Here is a 24,772-nt window from a genome sequence, read left to right on the forward strand (position 1 = left end):
CTTTAACCACTACACTGTCATTTTATTCACATTACTGTTGATTATTCATAAAAAAATCTTGTTGATAGTAGGTAAGATACCAATAGTCTTACTCTACAGTTTTTGTAGCAATATCGATATTGTCATCAAGTCCTACTGAGGATAGAGATATCAGGATAGATATCTTGTTTCGTATATATATATATATATATATATATATATATATAGATATATATATATATATAGAGATAGATAGATAGATAGATAGATAGATAGATAGATAGATAGATAGATAGATAGATAGATGGACCTCTGTTTCCACACAAAACAAATCAAAGTATATCACTGCCCAAACACATACTGTGCATACATCCATAATCACTGTTAAACTGGCCAGAAAAAAAGATAACAGTAATAAAATTGTCTGCAGGCCATAGGTCTTTGTCCATGAGCAGGATGGTGGCAGGTGGAGATCTCCACAGAGCTCAGTGAATTTCAGCATCTTGAGCTGTATATGACTGCAATAAATGGATCGGAAGGACACTGAAATAACGTCATAATGTGTGGAAAAAGCCTGAATTCACGTTTCTCCAGGTCTGACTACTAGACAACAAGCAAGCAACTTTTAAAATGCTTGTTGCATGGATGTAGTTCAGAAAGATTAAGGCCAGCAACTATTTTGTCCTGTCTCAGTACCAGTAAATGAGTCATCATCATTTACGTATTTGTTTCAACAAATATTGTGACTCTAATGTTGGTTGTAAAAACATTTGATTACTGTTAACAAGCACAAGATTGATAAAAGTTACCTACAATAAATTGGATCCAAATAGTTCAAGAGGTTTTTGAATAATGTTATTGATGTTATTTTTCATCTTTATTTTTTTGTGTGCGTGTTTGTGTGTAATTCAAGACAGTTTACAGTGATGCTCAGCACAAGTCACTCCCAACCAACACTGTTCACTCCCAACTCCCTACAGCAGCTGGGCCAGGCAGGCTAAAGCTTAAAATGAAGCTCAAAGCTATCTTCCCCCTTTTGCATGTGAAATCTGCAGTCAAGTTTTTGATAAGAAAAAGTATAGCCTATTCAGTGTCTGGTTAGACTTTCAAAATCAAGCTTGCTGACAGACAGTTCACAAAGCCTACATACTATAACTTTTGGGCTGTTATTATCATTGTGAAAGGGTTGAAATTTGGTTAAGTTTAGGCCCTCAAACTACTTGGTTAGATTTGCAATAACATTATGCTGCTGAATTTGTGTTGGGAGAGAGAGAACAGTCCGTCGAAAGTAATTGGAAAGGTCTATGGCATTTTAGTACAAACCTAAGTTATAAAGATATTGCCTTATAAGGGAGGTATAACACTGCAAACAACAGATTGGTTCAAGGTGGTATTTTCAATGTGACCAACATGAAGTTATGTTTACATGAATATTGATAAAGGTATAACCAAGGTTCTTCTAGGCAAGTCTTGGTAGCCATCTTGGCAGCACCGATACAGTCAGTGCCCTGAGCAGAATTTGACTTGGAAGCAGAATCATTTGCTTCAAACGAGTTTCAAGTTTCAAATATGTTCTAAATATAAAGCCTTCATGGTTTGATTCATGATTGTGAGTCTGTGTTACGAGGTATTCTATTAACAGTTTTACAGTAATTGTTCTAATAATGTTGGTCTTTGTTGTAATGGGCTGTGGCTCAGTAGGTATAGAGTATTGCTTTCTAATCACAGGGTCGTGTCAAACCCCAGCTCCTGTCAACATGTTGAAGTGTACCTGTACTGGTTAGACTAGTGCTTTCTATGATTGCTTACTAAAACACTGTGTATGTTCGAGTGCATGTGTGTGAATGACCGAGTAAGACTGGCACTGTAAAGCGCTTTGGATAAAAGCGCTGTATGAGTGCACTGCTTTTTGAACCACAGGGGAATTTTGTTTTTTATTGCAGTACCACAGTTGGCCACTGGGGGAAAATAGCATCAAGGCAGACTTAATGTGACTTATCCAGCTCTTTCAAGACACCATAAGGGATATCAAACACGAAGGAGGAAGAAGAAGAGGAGGAGGAAGATCTGAACACAAGCATAAAGATGAAAAGGAATAAGACAAGGAGAACAAACATCACTGAGACAAGTAGGAGGAAGATGCAAATCTTTAAAAGGAAGAAGTGGAAAAAGAAAAACACTGAGGAAGCAAAAGAGAAAAAACAAAAAACAAAAAAACAGCTAACTTGATGTCACAAAGTACTATGCCATTATTTTCTTTGGCTCTGGAGAACACATTAAAGGGGAAAAAGTATGGTACAAGGTAATTGATATAAAATGAATAGCTGAGAAAATGAAGATTGAAGAGTGGCATCATCTCTTTTTTTTTTGCCATGAAACAAATCTTCGTGGGGATACAGAGCTCTGAGTGAGACCTGATGACAAAGTGAGTGTGTAGCAGAGCCTCTTTCTATACTTACCAGTGTGGTGAAGATATAGTGATAATACTCTGTCATCATCCCCATGGCGAGAGCCTAAGAAAGGAAGTGACAGAAGGAGGCAGAGAGAATGATTGGAGGAGAGAGAGAGATTTATAAATGAATAGGGAGACAGAGACAATATTTTGTCAGATGTTACATACACGCACACACACACACGCATGTATTTGTCTGTTTATGTGGCTATATTACTGGTTGCATGACCATGTAATGTGAGGAGGCATATATTCATCTACACTGCTGCAGCCACAGGCTCAGAGATAAGAAACAAACACACACCAAAAAGGATGGCTAAATAAAGCTAAAAACAGAGCTCAGTCTCTCTCATTTGGCATACGTAGTGAAACAGACGACGATGCACGATTCTATAGATGTGAAACATCTGGAAAATTGTCATAAACACATATAAGAAGTCACCGTGCAGTAACGAGGTCCCTGGTAGAGTTGTTGTGGGAAATTGTTTGGAAATCGCTGTTTGTTTTTGAATTGGCTGCAAATTGTGCGATACTTGTGCTGCTAATTTGAATGTGCGAAAATACAAACATGGTGTGTAATATGATTCAGCGCTGGCTTGCTTTGGAACGTACCTTATTGGCACTGTCAACACGGAAAGGTGCAAGCAGCTGATCAACATTTCTCAACTACAGAGTGGCGTATAGATCACCAAGAGACAGTGCTGTCAATGCGCCAGGCTTTGTGTTTTGTGTTATTTCAGCACACATATCGATACGTTCTTCACTTGGCCATTTACATCCAGTGTCAAGGCAGGAAGTAGCGTGTCCTTTATGTTGGGAAATAGAAAGTTCAATTCCCGACCGTACAAGAGTGTGAGACAGTACTGTGTCATAATTGAACCAGACTTTTGTGGTGAGCATCAATTTGCAAGTAGAGCTCTCACTTTAGCAGTCAATTGTACAACCCTGAACTATAGTGTAGTCATGAGCTTTCTGGATCAGAACAAATGAGATCGAGTGACTAAAATGAGTCTCATTCTCACAGGTCATCTGGATATACCCTTAGATATTGGACAAAGACCTCAGCCACAGAGACCCGCATTTTCTTTGCCCCAAAAAGGAGCCAGCTGAGGTAGTCCGGGCTTCTGCTTTGGGTGCTCCCTTGTTGCCTCCCGTGCAGGTAATCCCACTATCTCCAGTATCTGAGTGGACCATTAAACATGTTGAGAGGATTATATGTAGAATCTATTTTTGCCATCTGGCCGGCAAAAAACAACTTGTGATCACCCTTGTGAGGGAAAACAGGGCTGGGGAAACGGCTATCAGGACTACCTATCAGATTCCAACAAATGTCACATCATCAGGATTTTAATCTTATTTATTATTCCAGTGAAATTGAAAGAAATAATCATTCCTACTAATCATCTACTAGATTCTTTTTTTCATCATATCATGCAGCCCTAATAGACAAACTAACATTGTTTGCCAAGTCCGATGCATAGTGGTGATACTGATACTCACTTCTGTTTCAAATAGTTGTACAACTTTGGAGAGGAACCAGAGTCATATGAACACCAGAACTGAATCCAAGCAGATGGGGAATAGTGATTAATGGGAAGCCAACATTCTAGTTTGTTGCAGCTCCACTTTCCATTTAACATTGATTAGTAGAGACATTTCACATAGAAACGTGACTGCTGTCATGTTGAATATAAGTCAGCAGTTTGTCATCCGTGATATTCATCCATCCTATCAATATAATGTGGTAAGTTCCCAAAACTGGAATATGTACTCACAATTACCAAAGCAATCTGTCTCTAAAAATTCACCTCTGAGATTAAATTCTATATCAGAAGCACCTTGCTCTGTATTATTGTATTGTCATCCAGACTGTGTGTGTGTGTGTGTGTGTGTGTGTGTGTGTGTGTGTGTCCTGGCTCTGTGCCATTCCATTACAGCGGTATGACGCTATATGATAGTGTCAGAGTCATGCCTGCCGTGCTGAGACTCACCACCCAATATGAATCACAGATTAGGACAGTGCAGAGTGGATGATTAGAAAGGCAAGGAGGGATAATGGCTGCTGCTACCAGGTGGGAAACCTTGAGAAAGCCTCCAGCATTCAGTCTGCGGACTAGCCCACTCATATGGGACCATTTCCCAGACTTCTTAACAACATATAATATGTTTCTTTTTTATGTCACTTATGAACCATGAAAACTATTGAGACACACATCCTGTTCAGTCATAGTAGCAGTTTGATTTTAAAACATCAGTTGAAGCTAAGCTGATTATTTTACTACTTGAAGGGGCATTCTGATACAACCAAAAGCAACTGTCCTTTCACTGTGTAGGACACCGAACACAGGAATACATAAGAAACTAAGGTCTTACCTGAACGTGACTGATGGTTTACTGACTTTTGATTACTGATCAAAAGGCTCTTTGTGCCAGTGTTGGAGTGCACCTTGTGTCTAATACAACAAGATCAAGAGTCTTAATTATATCACATTCAACACTATGTTGGTTCCTCACTTGTTCATCCCTTCTGTTCACCCTATGTGAGTTAAATTGTCAGAATCTATTGAAATGTGAAAATGTGTATATAAATATTATTATTTGAAATACTTGCCCAGTAACACGCTTGGTGAATTTCAGCATCTAGATAACTGCAGCTTCCAGCTAACTGAGAGTAACCGGCGCCCAGTTCTCAGCTGTAGAACACCTGTCTATCTATGAGTGTCAGTTTCTTACCAGGTGTGTTGAAATAGATAATAGTCAGTGTGACCTGCAAGATATGAACCCAAAACAGGGAGATTGTGCAGTGATTTGACTGCAATAAATGGTTCAAAAGAATGCTGAAATAACAACATCATAATGCTGCCTAGTAAAAATTCTGCTTCGTCAGGTCTGTCAGCTAGACGACAAGCAAACAACTTTTGAATAACGTATTCCCTGGGTGCAGTTCCATCGACCAAGGCTATGCCGTGCCGGCCGTGATTAGTGAATCTTATCCTCTCCTCCGTTGCTGTTCATGAACGGCTGATATTTGCGACCCAGCAACACACAAAATCCTTGCTCGAGTTTGATATCTTCAACTCACACAAATTACCCGTCTTTCGCGCCACCCACAGAAAATAAAGGCAAATTTGCGTCTATCCATGTCTTTTCATTGACTAGGTAAGTAACCTAGATGAAAAAAATAATACCATATCATACTGCTATCTAGTAAGTTTTGGTATTCACTTTAAACACAATGTCATGAGGGAAAACCAGTACCACATTTGTTTATTTCATGTTAACCATTTTAATTTACTTATGATTTTAGTTCTATTATCATATATCATTTTAGATGGGCTCTGCTCTTATATACTGTAATCGGAATTGTAAGCAACACAAAAAAACATGTTTTTCATCAATCAGAAATATTCCCAAAATATATATGATCAAACATTAATTAATTTTTTTTTTTTTTTACTTTTGAACACTTTTTTTTTGCTCCATGCATCCCAACAATCCCACTGTAGCCTGTCATTAACTGTTACAAGACCGGAGAACACATACTGTGTGTCTCCTCTGTGCCCTCAGATAGGCCTGGTCTAAGCCTGGACTCAGCAGCAAATATCTGGCTAGTTCCTGGCCACCGGGCATCAAAGAGTCTGCTCGCCATGCTTGGCACTCTCCAGGAAGTTTGCCTCATCATCAGCCCATCCATCACCACAGAAAAGTAGGAAATAACCATCTCTGTGCATTCTGCCTGAGAGCTGATGGAGAGCTAATTCTGAAATGATTTGTGCATTTATTGATCTCAGTGAAGTAGTCCCCCTTTTGCATTTTTGAATCATCTTTGATAACATTCATCCATTGATTAATTAATTTGTGTGTGATAGTAGTAATGATATTGTGTCCTCAAGGGCTTTTCTCATTTAAAAAAACGTACTGTTTAAGAATTACAAAAGTATATACGTTGAACCACTGTGCTTTAATGGTAAGAATCCAAGCCTTAAACACTACAATTACAGAGCTTACTTTGTAAAAATAAAAAGGGTTAATTAGCTCTACTGCAACACACAATGCTGATTCTTTTTTTCCATTTGTCTTGATTATCAGCCCTGACTTTTGCCAGCTGATAGGAACCAACTCGCAGAGTAAAAGCACGAGCATTGGTTCACATTAGCTATCTATAGATGATCAAATTTGCAAAAATCCACAGCCAACAGCAATTTAAAAAAAAAGACTTTGTTATTGATTTGTAACAGAAAATGTTGTCAGCTGACGCTTGACCTTTTTGTTTTACAGTATCTTCAGGATAAAGACACAGTCTCTAACTTATTAGTGCGTCATGTACTGAGAATAACAGAGCAGGACAGTTAAGTCTCTCATTACCTCCCATTAGCAGGGTTTCTCTCTGACATTATTAATGAAAGGAGTCCTTGACCTTCCCCAGCAATCTACCACTGAGGCATTGATTAAAAACCCTTGGTAATTCATGTTGTCTTTAATATTTGATAAATCCTGTAAGCAGGAGAAAAAATGGATGGCTCTTAATTGAGTTAAGCTACTCATTGCATACTTCCTTTACTACAAATGGCAATCTTAAGCTGCATTAAAAAGTCATTGTATATAATTTAGAAAAGATGTACAGTCTTATTTACAAGCTATCTTTTTCACTGCTGGTTATAGTATGATACAAGTTTACACAAGCAACAGTGCAACCAATGTTCATTTTCAAAGAAAAATCATTAAATTGAGGATTTCCTCATAGGTTAAATGTCAAAGGTTCATTTGAATTGTATTTTGAAACACAGGGTTATACAATGAAATGTGATGCTCCTGTCCCAGGAACTCCACGCCACTGATGTAGACAAGGGTGTGTGTGTCTTTGCCTCCTTGTTTTTTTTTTTTTTTTTCTAAAATCAACAACAGCTCTTTGATTTTGCTAACGATGAGCAGTAGATTTTTCTCTGTGCACCACTCTGCAAGACCGTTATGAACTCCCATAATTTGTAGTGTGACCAATGACAGTGGTGTAACCGCATACTTCATAATAGAACCCCCTTGATGTCTGGGAGTGCAGCTATGGGTGTACAGTGTGAACAGTGTGCACACAGTCCTGGAGTGCTCTGGTGTTGAGGTTCTAGCCTGGCTGGGATTTTGCCTTCGATGTTCTAGAGAACCAGTTTCTCAAAGTGCTTGGGGCTGAGTGCCACAGGGTGATAGTAGTTAAGACTAGACACAACAGACATTTTAGGCATTTGGACCATGTCGGCTTTCTTGATGCAGATGGGGACAGTCTACTGTGAGAGTGAGAGGTTAAAAATATCAGGAAAAAAAAAACATCAGCTAGCCGATGGGCACTTGTTTTTAATCCACAGGCAGGGATGTTCCCAGGCCCAGCAGCTTTACTCGTACTCAAGTTTAGAATAGTTTTACTCACATCTGCTGTGGTCACAGACAGTGGCTGGTCCTCTGGAGGCAGAGTTGGCTTTACAGCTTATTATGTTGACGAGCTCAAAGTAAGCATAAATTGGGTTTATCTCATCCAGCAACGTGGCCTCACACATAATGGGGGCATCTCTGCTTTTGCAGCCTATGACATTTTGAATCGCCCGCCACGTATCTTTAGTGCTGCTGGAGTTGGGGTCGCTTTCCAGTGTCTGCTCACATCGCCTCTTGCTACCAGTTTTCAGTCAGACTGTGGCGGTGTTGTATGCTTCCATGTGACCTGACAGACAGGCTGCTTTTTTGGCTCTGGATAGGCCTGCATCTCTCCATTCTTTAAGGCCCTCCTTGCTAGACTGGCAAGTACTGAATCTTTGTGACTGATTATTATTACTTTATGTGTTTTGGTTGCCACTTAAAATCATAAGGAGTAGTCACAGTACAGCGACTGTAACCACAGCCATAACATCAGAGATTAAACCACCAATGAAGTATCACGCAATACATATAAAGTGTTATTTCTTATTTCTATAGTGTCTATAAAAGACTTCCGCTGAACTGGCAGTGTTTTAAATGGACTGGATCAATATTGTGAGGCAGGGGTGCCAAACTTCAATCCTCTGACCTTGACTCAGTTTTCATCATAACAGACATAAACAATATCTTTTTTTAGATTGTTTGTTAATATTCAACTATCCAGTTGTTTTTAATGGAGGTTATGCTCTCAGTCAAAACATAATGTGGGAAGATCCTGAGCACTCAACTTATTATTTGAATGTTTGTAATAAATGGACCATCATCCCAATTTGTCAGGTTGATTTACACACAGCACAGTCAGTTGGGTACAGCCAATGAGACGCTGGCCAGTAAGTGCAATTTGAAATTATTTATATGTATGAGTAATATTAAGGCTGTTATCCTTACATATTTTGTGAAGTTGTGAAAAATATCAAGCCATCATCTTGTGTTCAACATGTCAATATAACTGATAATAACTGTGATTGTCTTGAGACGTCAAATATTATTTTCCCGTGATGTCAATGTAAATGTGCCATTATTGCAGGATAAAAGGCTCTCGTGTCCGCCCAAATGCATTCTGTCATCTCAAAGAAGTGTTTCTGAAGAGAATAGCACACAATTTACATGTTCAAAATATGACAATGACAGTTTCATACTCAACAAAATATTTATTGATATATAAGATGATAGAGTGGTAACCACAGTACATGATTTGTCATCTTGGGATAATGAGATGACTTAAGACTTCACTGGTCTAAAAACTATTCTTGGCAGCTATATTACTACTTTAATTATCTTAACAGCCCAAACCAGGATACAATGTTGACAGTCAATGTTTCTGCAAAAGAAAGAGCAAAAAGGCATTGAAACGCCCGCCAATGTAAGAATGTCTGCAGACATAATAAACCATAAAAAATCTGCAGCTTGTAATGTAATAAACCCACAAATGGCTGCTGCCCACTACAAACGTACACGCGATTTCCTACAAGTGTAATATCTTTTACGTTTGCAGGGATTTATTAAGTTTGTGGGGATTTGAAAATCTTTATTTTCTCTCTCTTAATTGTTTTGTGGCATATAAATATCTAGTTTAAACAGTTGTATTTCTTTTGTTGATGAGGATCATCTCTCTCTCTCTCTCTACGCTGTCTACAGTGCTGAAGACGCACACATCAAAGGATGCTGTGGGAAAAGGATTTTAACAAGATAGGGGCCTACTTTAAACTTTTGAGTGTGAAAAACTAAAATGGTCACATTATTATTCAAAGAAAAGTATTTATAGGCTAAACCTTGAAACATGTCCAAGTCTTTAATGATTGCATTTTGTTATTCATTTACACTTACAAATTGATAAATTAATTGTGATAATGTTCAAAGTTATTATAATTATCAATATTCTCATTCTCATTATTATTATTATTACACATAAACACACACAGCAAGTATAACAGTACTTTGCTAGGTACTCTTTTCGTGGTTCTTGGTGCTTTAGCAATATTGTTGTTGTGGCATTCATGCCAATAAAGCAAATTTGAATTGAATTAATAAACCTTTAGATTCTTGCCTATAGACTCATAAGTGTTGTGTTTACAAATGAGCAATAAATCCAGATTTATTCAAATTTTGATTGCCAGTTGGAATTTAAATTTGAATGTCAGGAGATGTTTTCTTTACGGTAATGATTTTTGTTCAAGCTAGCTATCTCCCTCTGTCAACCACAATCTGCCTCCTCTATCAATAATCTCTATTCAGTGCTGTCAATTAACAGGTGTTTGGGGAAAGGCCTCCGACCTAACGTTACTAAACTAATTTCTAAACTACAGCTTATTATTGGAATGATGATTAGGGCCTATATATTAAAGCTGAGATTGTATTAATTCTGAAACACATAAAAACCCAAAACAGCCCAAAACAATTTTCTTGAGGTAAGACCACGTCTAGGAAGGGGCTGCCGCTGCCTCCGACTCATTCTGATTTAACACATTAGGCCTAATGGAGGGGGCGGGGGATCTGTTGTGTGATAGTGGACCGGAGCGTCAGCTAAGTGACCTAGTTAGCGGCTTCCATTGATATCAACAATAGAAGGAATACAACAAAAAATGTGCATTTGTCTGATTTGTCAAACCACCATTTCTATTCCAAAGAAGAGGAACGTTGAGATGTACTTTCGAAATGTTCATAAGAAGTACAACGCTGACTTCCCTCCGAAAAGTGAACCGAGGCCAACACCAATGCACCATTACTGGTGACTCACTCTGTCATGCGAGAGGACGCTGGTGTGAATATCGCTTCTCAATCCATAATAAAACTTTTTTTTTTTTTTTTTTTTTTTTTTTTTCTGGCTGAAAAAGAAAGCCAAGTTGTCCCTACAAGCTCTGGGGCTATGCTACTAATATGAAGCCTTTACACCTGAACAACTGGCTCGATGGACTCACCTTTCTCTGCCGATCAGCTGTTAGCCCCGCCGATCAGCTGTTAGCCTAGCAACGCTAACTTTCAAACCGACTTGCTTGGTGTTCTGTGGGCTGTCCATCGTTGCTCCCACCTCCACCACAACCTCTGGGTTTTTCACCACCCAGCTTCTTTGTCGTGCTCCTGCTGCTGTGGTTTCCCCTGGCTCGCGGTGATACTTGGATGATGGAGCCTCCAGGCGCGAGTTTGTTTACACGGTTGGTGCTATTCCCTCCGTGCGGACTGACAGGCGCTCCATTTATTCTTTGTTTTGTTTGTTCCACTTTGCTAAGTGGTAAGATGATAAAAGAGGCCTTTGTTGAGGCAGCTGACTCCTTGTTTCATGATTTTAAAACTAACCAGAAATATTATCATCAATCAAAGCTCTTCAGCTATCAAGAAGTACAGTTACACAGCGCTGTGAAGTAATGGCCGAGGATTTGACACAGCAGCTTTCGGAGAGATATTGCAGATTGCGAGTGTTTCTCACTGCAGTTAGACGAGTCTACAGACACCAGCGATACAGCCCAGCTGTGTGTTTTTATTTGGATGGTGTTTACAGATATGACTGCAAAAGAGGAGCTATTAACATTACTGCCCATGAAAGAATGCAGGTGGGGAGAGGACATTTTTCAGTCATTCAAAAACTTCACTGAGATAACCAGCAGCTCCCGGTGTGTAAACTGTGTGCAGTATCGATGGCTGTTTGTCACCTGTGTGCATTACTGCTGTCGATTTTTATGTGCAATACATTTATGCGTGGGTAGATCATTTTGACCTGGTCATTTTGAAACTAGCTCGCAAGCTAAAAAAGAGTGGGCACCCCTGCTCTACAACGTGCTGGCAACACGCATGTTTAGAACGCCACAAACCCTATAATACATTTTGACATTTCTCTGTTCTGTTGTGACAATGAAACAAACAACTGCATTATCATACTAATCAACTAATGTTACAGAAAGCTGTTTATGTTTTGTTACGTGTTGCTGTATTTATTTATTTATTTTTTTTAATATGTATATCGGCCGATATGTCGGAATATCAGATTTTTAAATCACCAAATATTTGTATCGGTATCAGCATTAAAAATCCTTTATCAGTCGGTCTCTAGTCTCCATGCACCAGATTTACCTCCTTGTGCCATTATGTAGAGCTACACCTTCAAATGTGTACACGCACACACACACACACACACACACACACACACACACACACACACACACACACACACACACACAAAGGGGTACACACCTGCTTCAGAATCCCAGCAGCCATTTCGTGGCCACAGTCAAAGATGATGTGAAACTCCTTCCCTCTCTTCATCTCCTTCAACAGCGGCTTGGCATCCTTGGTCTCTGCGGGCAGTTGCCGGATCTTTAACCGGATGTTGTACCGGGAAGGCGCCTTTATAAGTTCTTGCAACCGAATCAGACCTGTGGGGAAAAGAAACATTTTTTTTTATTTTCTTTTGCATCAAGACTCATTGCTATTTGAAATTTTAGCCCAATGGTAACTGGTGAAGTCCTGTTCCTATGATGGTAATATATTTCCTAAAAGGAAATTTCATGTATATGCATCTTTCCACAGTAGTTGAGGTAACAACTACTCCTGATTCATTTGGCTGTGGTGATTATAATGAGAGCGAGGATAAGGAAGCTCCAGGGATTTATTTCTGTTGTCAGTTAATTTCTAATGAAATTCATTTCACTTCGACACCCTCCCCTGCCCTCTCCGATGATTCACTTTCCTAAACACAACAATTTCGGAAGTGTCTCTCTATTTCTTTTGTCCCTATAATATTACCCACAACGCAGGCAAACAGTCTTTCAGTCTGCATCACCTCAATGTCAGCAGACTTTGATCCAAGAACACGAATAGTCAGCAACAAAGACTCATCAATAGTGCACATTACCTGACATTCATCATTCATCATGGATGACATTCATTCTGTGCTTGCTATTGATCCCTCTCTTCCTCTACAGGCCACTTACTGTTGTGTGTAGGATATTTGTGAAGTAGACCTTGCTGGGGAAATCGACTGTGACTTCAATTCAGTCATAAACATCTTAATTTTGACAGATAAGCCTCTACTGTGATGTTCAATAGTGTTTCTCTTCTCAGTAGCTGATCAATTATTTTTGTGTTGCAGCAGAATAATATGTAAATGCCAGAGATACCACAATTGATTTTGTGGTTCATGCACGTAGTATTTTTGCCGTTATGTGGGCTTTTTTTCATTGAAATTGAGATTATTTTTCATGTTCTGCATTATGGAGGAATGGTTTCACAATATCTTTTTTTTTTTTTTAAAGCACTGTCTTTGTGACAAATTAGAGCATGTTTGCTCTGCTTTCTCAATTTGAGACTGCCTCTGTAGAAAAGGACAGCATCAGTCGGTTGTTCAAATGCTATGTTTACTTGACAAATGTTGCAGCAGCCATGCTTTCACTTTTGAATGTCAGAAACAAAGGTGGAAGCGGTTGTTTTTGCACTGTAAAAGACATGGCTGGATGGTTGGATAAAGCAATATGCGTAATTCGAACATGAAAGAAAACAATCTGTTTCTTGTAGCTTTTCTCTGTTTTTCTAATTGTGGCCACAGTCCTTTCTTAAATTTGGCTAAGTAGTCCTTGTTATCTTTGTTGTAGACTTATCTCTGTCCTGAAGAGCAGCTGGAGGTTACCAGTAAGATCGCTGTAATGCCAATACTGCTGTGAATTTGATGATCGTAAACGAAAGCTATTTTTGATACATTTTTCAATTCAGCATTTCAGCATTTCAGCAAATTGTGACAAAACCCATTTTATAACCTCTATCTTTATTTTGGAGGGAACTGACAAATAGTGATGTCCTAGTGATGGATCAAAACACAGAAAACATGTATTTATCATTCTGTCTGATGGATTTGTTTCCCAGTTTAATGTATGACAGTCCTCGTCAGCCGAACAAAGAACAAAATACAGAAAATATAAAAGTGGCTTGGAGAATATGGATATGTTTTTATTACAATGTGACAACACTGTGTGTATGATTTGTAAGGCTTGTGATGCATGTTTAAGGTGCAGGCAGTGCAAAATGTGACTGTATAGGGCAGAGGAGAAGACCAAATGCCAGAAAAAAATGTTGATATTTTACATTTCTGTGAACCACAGATACGTTCAAAGTGTCATATATCATCTAAACATTCCTACGAAACACATCATATCACGGTCACAATACATGTGTATGAGCTGAAGTCAGTGAGAAGCTGTTTCAGACGGTAGAAGTAGTAGTTTCTATAACAATCTCTAAAACAATCTCAAAACATAACAAAATGCACATTCTTTTAGATGAGATGTCAGACAGTTCCAGTTGTGTATGTGGCAAAACTAGGTATTTCAAAATGAAATGACTAATTGACAAGAAATAGTTTGCCAGCTGGTGACCAGACCTGGTGTGTGAGATTGTAGCAGAAAATGTTGTGGATGCTGCCAGTATCAATGGAAAATGTCCACACAACTGGTTAAACTGGTGGGATGACAGAAAAAAAAAAAAGAAAAAAAAATGTTATGTCTTGTCTGAAAATGAAGTGTTAGAACAGAACCTCAACTCACTGCTAACTCTACTTTAAATACCATCCTAGTGTTAACTCTTTGTTTTGTGTTTACACTATACATTTAAATGTTATGAGAAAAATTTAAGATGCATGAGGTGAAATTGAAGTTTAAGATATAACTGATTACACTGAAATACAGATTTGATTCTGCTTTGATCCTCATTTGGAAAGTAAAAGTGATCACACTGGATCAAACTAGTGCATCGAAAGGAAATTCCCACTGACTGGACCAGATGCTGTTTTGAGTACAAGTCTAATATCCTTCCTTACGTCTCTAAACAGACACATCGGTCCAAATCAGCACAGCACTCTCCTGTGTCTCTGCCTACAGCCCATCGTCCCCAGCTGTTTGGCCTTTGGCATTATTTGTTTACTTCCTGCTTCCAGATGAGTGCACTGCACTGTGGGAAACCAGCTTCCAGCCTGCTGGAGAGTCAGTAGCCGGTTGCTGCTTTGAGTTAAATGAAATACTTTATCGCACACTGATGATGGCGCCCCCAGAGTGCTGACCTGTGAGACACTGGCAGTGTTCCATTTAACCATCACACGACAAAGTGACTCCTCAGATGTGCTTCACAACATCTCTGCTGGCCAGAGAAACGCCACTGTGGGCTCTCTAAACAAAGCACAGCGATCCCAGTACCCAGGCATAAATAGGTGTGTTACTGTATAGGTAAAAACTTCTGTCTCCTAATAGTGTCTGATGTGTTGTTCCTGTAATGCCTTCAGCAGTGACACGGCATGAGCAGTCTGATCAAGGAGATTTGTGCAGATGTGACGGTGGGACGAACTGGACATAATTCAGTTTAATATATAAAACCAGTTTAAGTGGTGGAATCAAAGAAAACTGGTAAAAAAGAAAGTCTGATTTGCTTACTAATTTACTTACTCTGTCTGCTCTGCATCAGTTAGAGGTTTTGACAGAGGTCCAGTTTGGGTGACCGCAGGTTTTAAGTGCTCCCCTGATGTGCTTCTGATCCTTCTCCTTCCCCTCTGGTTTGGGGTTCTGATGACCCCATGCTTTGGCTCTAGTGAATGATTATTAATATCTGTGTGTAGGATTGTTGTACAGCTCAGTGTTCAGGCCTCTGTCTTCTTCACTGTGTACTACACAGTCCAAGAAGGGCAGACTGTCTCCTTTGACCCAGGAGTCATCCACATACCTGAAAACGGGGCTAGGAGCACTTACTGTGAAGGTGATCAAGGCTCTGCTCTCAACTTGTTCTATGTAGAGGCTGGCCACTATTGGCACACCAGTGAGTCTGTCTGTAGAAACCTTCTATGTGCTTGAAGTAGGTGGTCATCATACAGACGTCAAGTAAGGCACAAATGTGGTCTGGGGTGAAGTTGGACCTCCTGGACAGAGTACTGTCCTTTAGCAGGTGTTTCTATGCAGTATCCACCTCTTGAGTGGGAATGCATTTTAAAAGTGTCGTGACATCATAACAAAATATTGTTTTATCTGTGTTCACAGTGTTATTTCTCTTGCCTTGTTGGTCAAATCCTGTGAGTTTTTGATGTGGTGTTGGTGTGTGTGTTACCGACCAAAGGAGCTAGGATACTAGTTAAGTGCTTGGATAAGCATAAGGGGTGTGCTTTTGCATTAGCGAGAGCAGCTGGTACCTTCAACCATAGCTGTTCTGCCGCTGTGTCTGCCAGCTTATTGTTTCTGCTAGCTGATTCCATTGCTGTGATGAGATCTGCTACTGGTATCTAATCTGGAGTCACTGCAACGTTCAGGCCTTTGGCAAGGACATCCTTCTCATGGTGACCTTTCTGTTGGACAAGATGTTCCCCCATGTTTGTTGTATGTTCTGACGTGCTGTGTTGTTTCTCCAGGTGAGAGATTCTGTTCTATGCGTGTTGCTTTGACGTGTCTGTAATGTTTGGAATTGTGTGTCTTCTGTCCCCTTAAATCTGAAGCACAAAAGTCATTCTTTTGAGGACAACAATGTAAATATCTTGGCCACAGAAGACAAATGTTTAAACATAGTTTAATAATAATAATTTAATGAATGATTGCGGTCATAAAATTCTGTTTGTCATGGTGACTACAATTTGATATTGTTACACTATTGACCTCTTCATGTCATTTAAATCCCCTAAATTCCCCAAAGCCACACAGAGGAAATTCATTTCCTGTCCACAGTGTTAGCCACGGCCCTGTTGGATACACAAAAAGAACTGGTCTTATTTGACTACCGGTTGTATCAACTTACACGTTTAGTTATTAGTTTCTTGTGTCATCACTGTGCTCCAGAAATGTATATCTCACTTTCAGAGGGCCAGAGATGTACAGTAGACCCGACTCATTAATTTGATGATTTCAGACAAAATAAATAAATAAATAACTGAAAGGACTTTAATGATTGTATCGAACTTGTTCTGAGAAGGTCGAGCAAAAGTCTGCCTCACATGCTTCACCAAATCTTCACCAAAATCCAGTCAGTAGCAACTGATCAACTGTACATGACAGATGGACAGACACATGGACAGATGGACTCTCGCTGATCCATTTAGTCCCTCCCATGATTTCACTGGGGTAGCCCCCATGTCTGACAAATTATTGATTTGCCCAAGTAGTACGAGTAGAGGACCTCGATCATGGTTGCCACTTGGTGGGCCGGAGAATGATCAGCTATATTTTACCTGCCCTATTTTGTATGTATACAAGTGTGTGTGTGTGTGTGTGTGTGTGTGTGTGTGTGTGTGTGTGTGTGTGTGTGTGTGTGTTATATTTGACTTGAGTGCAATCTCGTGCGAGTGCTTGATGTTGCATGAGCTGTCTTTGGAGAAAAACAGCCTCCGCTGCTGGAGCAGCAATCTCTGTTTTACGGTTAGTTAGTTAACATCGATAAAAGCAGCCAGACACATCTGACTGCTGCACTCGCTCATCATAAACACATGTCGGAGTACCTCTCTAGCTCTCCCTCTCACTCCTAAGACGTGTCTTCTCCCATTCTGCATGGCTGAATCCTCCTTCATACCTTTCCAAAATCTACAGCCACAGCCCACGGGGAATCTAGTGGGGAAAAATTCTGGAGTGGGAGGAAAGAGGGGTGTCAGCGCTGATCAGTAGTGACGGTGTTTAATGCGTGGCGACTGCTCTAGGATCCATATTTAACTCTGCATGAATATTTCATCCCCTCTAAGCGTTTATTAGGGGCCGTCTGGGAGTCTCCTGAGCGTAAAACAGATCGGCCCGTCTATGATAAATATCCTTGTGAGGGGACTGGCCCCTCAAGCGTTCCCTTTCCCACCTCCCCTTCCAGAGCATCGCAGGCGACAAGGAAGAAGAGTTCCTTTTACTGGGCTGCTCAATCATCATCGGCTGCGTAGACATTAAACTGATTCCCCCAGACGGCCGATCTGCAGCGCTACATGATGGGAGTAATGGCTGATGAGTCACTGAGCTGCAGACTCCCAGGGTCAAGGTTAATGTGACCCTCACCACATCGGCTGGCTTATTTATGTTCACTTAAATGCGTGGAACACGTTGGAGAAAGATTAAAGCAGGCCTGCGGTCAAAGGTCCCAACAGTTGTTCAGAAATGTGGAGGCAGAACATGGATGCTGCGGCTCTCTCACCATAAATAAACCTCCAGTTGTAAATGTGGGCCAGTTGCAACAGTAAAAATTGTCTTTGTTATTAGCTTCACCATAGTTACCCCAGCTCTAAATCATTTGTGCTGAAAAGAGTCCATTCTCCAAACCAGCACTCTATTTTTCTGCAATTAGTGCTGCCAGATGTGCAGGCATCGGAGGTTGTAGCACAACAATGTTATTCTTTTCCTGAAAATGTAATCAAATTTGCACTAAACTGAACATGTGATAAAAGCCAATAATGTAAAATACTTGATCAATAACGTGATAAAATGTGACTGATATTGTAATGCCATTTTTAATGACAGTGTCATACCTTTAAGATGGGTTATTTATTTTTTGTATCATATTTTATATCTGATGATGTAATAATTTTCACAATAATGTGCCATAGTCTACTTTATAACCCAATAATCATTCTTTTTTTCAAATCTATTAAAAAGTATGTGGCATTCTATGAGAAATTGCTGTCTAAAAATGAGCATAGTAGTACAATCATTAAGTGTTACATTATGCATTTTTAAAATATACAAATGGCACACATACTGTAAATAAGCTAGCTGTGAAAATGTAATGAGTTCGCATTAATGTAATAAGGTGTTGTGTTATTGGTTAAAAAGACAATATCAGTGTGGACACATTCACTACCGGTCACGTCATTGGGTTTTATGTCATCTGAAGTGAAACATTTTTATAACATTTACGGTATTGTTACATTTTCAGGTAATTATTACATTATTGATGTAGCTTAGTAGGCCTTATCATAAATCATTTAGACCTTTCTGAAATTAATATTCCTGAAAAGAAATCTCTATTATCTGCAGTGTACAATTTCAGAATATATCAGCTGTCGTTTAATTTCATTTCAGGTGTCATTTGGCTTATTTATGCCACAGAGAGACAGCAGCAAAAATATTTATTTTACCTTTACCTTTTTAAAACAAGTGCAAGGTAAAGAGGTTGGTGCATTTAGTACAGTGATTTCTCACTGTACAGCACCCTGCCGACTGTATAAATCCTCTAGATGCTACCAACAGTTACAGTGTCTTCACGAGAGCATGAAGCTGAGAGACAGCACACATTCATTAACCTACTTTGACGTGGCATCTGGCATTGTGTGTGTGTTGTCTTCACACCTGTCATTACTCCATGCTGATGTCGTTTTCATCAGTGCAGTGTTAACAGTAATGCCAAAATGCAGCTTGAAGGCAAAATCAAGACGGATATAAGGACAATATTCTCCATTCAAACCTCTTCTCTGTGGAGAATCAGCCTTTTAAGAAAAATATCATATCATACAAGAGGATTTTAAAGGGCTTCGTGGACCTGAGTGTCCTGAATTTTTCTCTATTCACAAAAAATATCTAATCCTTGGTTCAAATAAAAGGATTTAAAAAAAAAAAAAAATGGAGATTAATTTCTCTTTGCTTATCTCAGAGGACAGTGGAGGTTCTTTGTGATACTGTAGCTGACATAAAAAAATAAATAAATAAAAACAAAACAAAGAAAGCCAATATCAAACAACATGTCTCTGTCATCTGAGTATTTACCAGTACAGTGTTGAGACATACTTTAGTGGATTACATGACATTGCATTTGTGTTTTAATTAAGTTAACATCACAATTACAGTAATATTTTCACCGTCCCAACATTCACCTGTTAATTTGAGGTCATATGATCTGTCTCTGATAATAAACGTGTTAAATATATAAAATAACTTAAAACTATTTAAAATACTTTTTTGATCACATTGCCATGGTTACTTAAGTTATAATTTCATCCATCAAAAGAAAAAAAAAAATCACATGTTATGCAAATTATTCAAATCACTCTATTATTCTAAGCATTTACATGAGCAATTCCAGCTCAGCTTTAATAACCTGAATATAATGTGTTTTGCAGTGAAATAGCTTTCCAGCTTCAGAAATGATGTAAACATATAAATGTGAGCCACTATCATTTATGGAGCCTCATTTCATCCACAAGAAAACAGGAAATTAAATAGCATCATGTAATGTCTTACAGTACAAATAATAAAAATAAAAATAAAAATTCAATTCAAAGCGAATATAATCCTTGAAAGAATTAAAGTCATCACTACATCGATGTGTACTCTGCCACTTCAGTGGATAATTTCCATGCTGTCTTCTCACTGAGATTATTTTTACAGTGAAGTGAAGGGGACTGATGAAGTGCAATGACATCCACCTGAAGCTCAATATCAGTAAAACCTTTTGAAATTCCCTCCAGATGTTCTTGAGATATGGCACAGACATGAGGTCACATTGATCTTTGACCATCTGCACATACAGAGAGACAATGTGAACACAGAATGCCTCCAGCCACGGCTATCACTGCCGCGGAGGCATAAAAGCATAACAGAAAAAAAGCAAATGGAAGAGAAGGAGATAAATATTAACATAAGGGATACCTAATTTCTTGCAGGTTGTTTTAGTTGTCTTTTTTTTCTTTTCTAACACCTAATTTCTTATCTTTTTTTTTTATCTTTTCATTTTTAGGCCCCAGGTGTTAATGTTCTCTAAAGCCCCTGCCAGCCACTCTAGATGTTTCTGTTGGACTTCTTCTCTAATTAGCTTGCTTAATCCTGTCTGGTGAGATTTAATTATGTAAGTTTGTGCCAGAGACCAGTCAATGCTCTTGTAATTCTTGGTCACTAATAGAGGTCGATTTTTAGTTCTAAACTGCTTAATGCCCTTTTGTTTCAAACGGTTCCCATTGTCATTGATTTTGTTAGTGACCAAATGCATTTCTAATTAGAGACAGCTGGAAAATACGCCGATTTAACAATACCATCCAATTTTCCACTCACTCAAAACAACAAAAACAATAATATGGGACCAGAGCACGCAAAACATTGCAGCTGCCATTTGCATTCCACCACAGCAAAAGTTGGATTAGCATGGTGAATTGTGAAGAGTCAGTGAGCCCTTCTCTAAACAGCTTTGAGTGGTAGTCGAGCGTATGATGGGACTGGTACTGCTGGTGTGGACACACACACACACACACACACACACACACTCAAATTGAAACAGATTACTGGAGGGGTCCTGGGACTCACCCTGAAGTACACTGAGAGGACTCTCACTGACAGGATACACTGTATGTACTCTCTTCAGCAAGAACAGGCACACTCACTTGGCTTTATATTCTGGGGATACAGCACACGTTTATATAGATTCACTGCAGAGAGAACCACAACAAGGACAGATTCATATTAGACAGCTGTTTTTATTCCTAACTTTCGAAGTACGTTTAGATATATGTTATCAAGCAACGCCTTGTTACGATGCTGTTGGTGTTTTCTGTAATTGCAATTACCCATGATGTCTGATACATTTGTCATGGTGATTTTGTCCAGTCTCAATTTACATGTCATTCTACTATGCTGTTTTTTGATCAGTATTGAACTACTACTACTGTGGACTTCCTTCATGTTACACTAATTCCTTAAGAACAGCAACACAGTCATATCATACCTACAACTATGATGCTACGGTTTTCTCATTTTAACCCAAAGTTTTGTTCCCACCAATTAATTCATTCTAATTGATGCTACTTTGCTGTTCTTCTTAGCCATGGTGAGATTTCCATGCCGGCCAATCGAGAAGAACATTTGCGAGCACCACTTTATGCAGTAGAAAAATGAAATCTCAAGAATATCTATATCTGACCATAAATCATATATCATATCAGCTCTTCTTCATCAATGAATAATTGCCTTTTAACAAATATATTATTTTTTAAAAGAATGGATTAAAAACAGGAAACTAAATGTTATTTCTATAGTAGCAACAGTTCACTCAAAATATTAAACTGTAAAGAAAAAAAAAAGACGGTTAGACTCCATACAGAGAGCTTTAGTTTTGGCTGGTTTGTCACATTTCTCCAAACTGGCACAGTGTTCAGACAGAGAAGGTTGAAATATAGCTACTCTACATGTTTACACTTGTTGAACAGGCAAATTGATAACACATTGACTTTTTACTCATACATCCTTAATTGCACTTGCAGTAACAGTAGTTACTGTAGGAGGGGCTCCTCTATACTGTCTTGCAGTTGGTGACAGCCCAAAATAAACATCAGAAGGTACTGGTAAAAAAAATCCTCGAACATCTGAGATAACAGAACTAACACAAATGTTGTGATTTTTAATAATTCAGCAAAACATGTTGTTCCAAAGTTGAATAATGTCCCCCTGAGGTCAATGTGACCTTGACCTTTCACCTTTGAGCGCTAAAAACCTTAAGTCCAGGGGGATGTCTGTGCAAAATTTCAATAAATTACCTTAAGGTGTTGCAAAGATATTGTGGTCACAAGAATAAGAAGGAAGGATGCATAGCGGTCAAACCAATGACCTGCGCTACCACGGCTGTCTAGACACAGTTTGTGCTTCTCGCTTCTGATGACTTTATTAAGCAGTAAGTAACTGCAGTGCACCATGCACTCTGCTGCCATCTGTCCACATAGTGAGACTTGATGGTCAGCTGGTTATGAATCAGCTATCGGTTCAGCAGCATAGCTTTCCATTGTTGCTGTCAGCAACCATTCTGTCAGGAGCCTGCTCACCACATTTTGACTTGTCAGTATACCTGCATGTAATCTAAGTATCTGCTGCCATGCTGTCTGTGCTCATGTTCCTTTTATGTGACATCAGGTTTTTGGCCTTTGGACAGATTATTTTATTTGCAGTTTTGCAAGCTTGCGCTGCTGGCTGCTCAAAATGCTATATGTTGTTGTGTTTCTATGTATTGATATGCAGTGTTTATGTAATCATTTGCATTGATACCATAAAATAAATGTTCATGTTGCAGTTGAGTCCTTTCCTGTGGTGTCTGGCATTTGCTTTCCTTTTGGCCAATGATACTTGAACTACTTTTGAGTTCTTTTGGTGGTTTTCTGTTACTTCATGGATGACAGTTTTTCGATACCTAAGTCATACTTAGTACTCAAGCTTGGTTTAGGAAGGAAATGTATAGATACATTCCTTCTTTTTGCCAATTTAGTTAAATATGTAAAGGAGAGGAGGCCGGCATAAAATTAATTGTTTCTGGACATAGCATAGGTCCATCATGGTACCCTTGAATAGATAGATACTATCTTGCCATATGTCCATTTGAGTGCTACTGCTACTACCATTAATGATAACATTAGCACTGTAACAACTGCCTTGGCCATTACTACTCTTAAAAATTGTCTGTCTTACAATGTCCAGCCTTTTAATTCCCAGTAACATCCCGCCATGATTTAAGGAAGATCAGACATGAGGGTGGGCCCCTCTAAATCCCAACTCAGCTTGTCAGACATGGTTCTTAATCATTTTTGTGCCTCTCTCAGATGACCACTTTGGAACTGCACCATGCAGCCATCAATATTAGTTGTAGTAATACAAAACATGCTGTCAAGCTGACCTTTCTGTAAGCACCTCAGCCCCCATCACAACCAGAAAGGATCAGGACATGGATTAGAAGTTAGAAGTTATTGTTTAATTGAGTAAAGTGTTCAACAAAAAAAAATCAAATGCATAAATTCCATTTATTTTTGAAAACAAATATTTTGCTGTCAGAAGTTCCCATTGCTGACAAACAGATGAGTAAATTGGTGCAGAAAAATAAAAAAAAATGACTTTGAGCTGATTCATGGTGAATGGAGGTGCTTTCTGCCCGAGGTAATACAGCATCACTTTTCTCTCCTCCGCCACCTCAGGCACGGCCTCAGGATGCTGCCATAGAAACCAGGTTATTAACAGAAACGGGTTGACTATGCTGATATGGAGCCTGATGTTTTTTGTGCTGCTAGCGGGGGACTCAGGTCCACCAAAAACTTTGATCCAGACTCAAATATCACAACAGCTCCTGGCCTGTCCTATGAAATATAATGTGATGGGTCATAGTTTCCAGGCGATGATTCCACAAGATCTCATTTATTTCTGATCTTTTCACTAGCACAACAAGTCAGAACACGTCCTACTGTACAATATACATACCAAAACATACTGAATAGATTACCAACAAGTTTACTCAAAACATTAATTCTTCCCAGAAGATCAAGTTGAAATAAGACCATTTAAGTGCCTTTCCTTTGGGGACACTCTCTGGACATTATGAAAACTCTGCATACATTATATACCGTAACACACAACAACTTATAAGGCTCTTAGAATAGAACAGTAATACATCTAAGCATGGTTTAGCTTCATTGCATTGATGCTATTTGTACGTTATTTAGTCCAAATTTGAATGAAACTGAATCCCAACATACAGTAACATCATCGCGATTTACTATTTAATTCTCTGCCAAGAAGAAGGGAAAAAGAAAGAAACCAAATGTTATAGGGAGTTTACAGACAAGTGTATTTGTTTTGATTGTTGTGATGCTCTCCTGATCCAACAAGACAAACCCCCTGGGTACAAAGACAACCCCATAAAGAAATGCTTTCACCTGCTTTGTGTGGAAGAACCTGACCTGCACAGAGCCCTGACCTCAACCCCATCCAACCCCTCTGTGATAAACTGGAACATAATCTGGCAGCCAGTTGTGTGGTCCATTATACAATGTAAACAACAACAAAAAAAAACATTTCAGTTAGCTGCTCCGCTATATTTTCTGCCAGTTTGATTTGAAATGGAGCAGTACTCTCAAGTAAAAATCCTCTCAAAATCAACAGCTGGTTATGAACTCAATAAAACAAACTAAAGAAGAGTTGTCTCAGAACTTTGTCCTTTCACTTCACT

The 24,772-nt window shown here is 39.0% G+C and overlaps 1 protein-coding gene across 2 annotated transcripts in view; it reads right to left on the reverse strand.

The window, feature by feature from the left end:
• Positions 1-24,772, reverse strand: part of grik2 (glutamate receptor, ionotropic, kainate 2) — a 266,601-nt gene that overhangs the window by 152,246 nt on the left and 89,583 nt on the right. For both annotated transcript variants that reach the window (XM_037075481.1, XM_037075480.1), the window contains exons 5-6: positions 12,074-12,255; positions 2,439-2,492 (exon numbers count right to left, since the gene is read on the reverse strand). In XM_037075481.1, coding sequence (XP_036931376.1) covers positions 2,439-2,492; positions 12,074-12,255 — 236 coding nt within the window. The remainder of the gene's footprint in view (positions 1-2,438; positions 2,493-12,073; positions 12,256-24,772) is intronic.

Source organism: Acanthopagrus latus, chromosome 17 (assembly GCF_904848185.1).
Source record: "Acanthopagrus latus isolate v.2019 chromosome 17, fAcaLat1.1, whole genome shotgun sequence".
NCBI lineage: Eukaryota > Metazoa > Chordata > Actinopteri > Spariformes > Sparidae > Acanthopagrus > Acanthopagrus latus.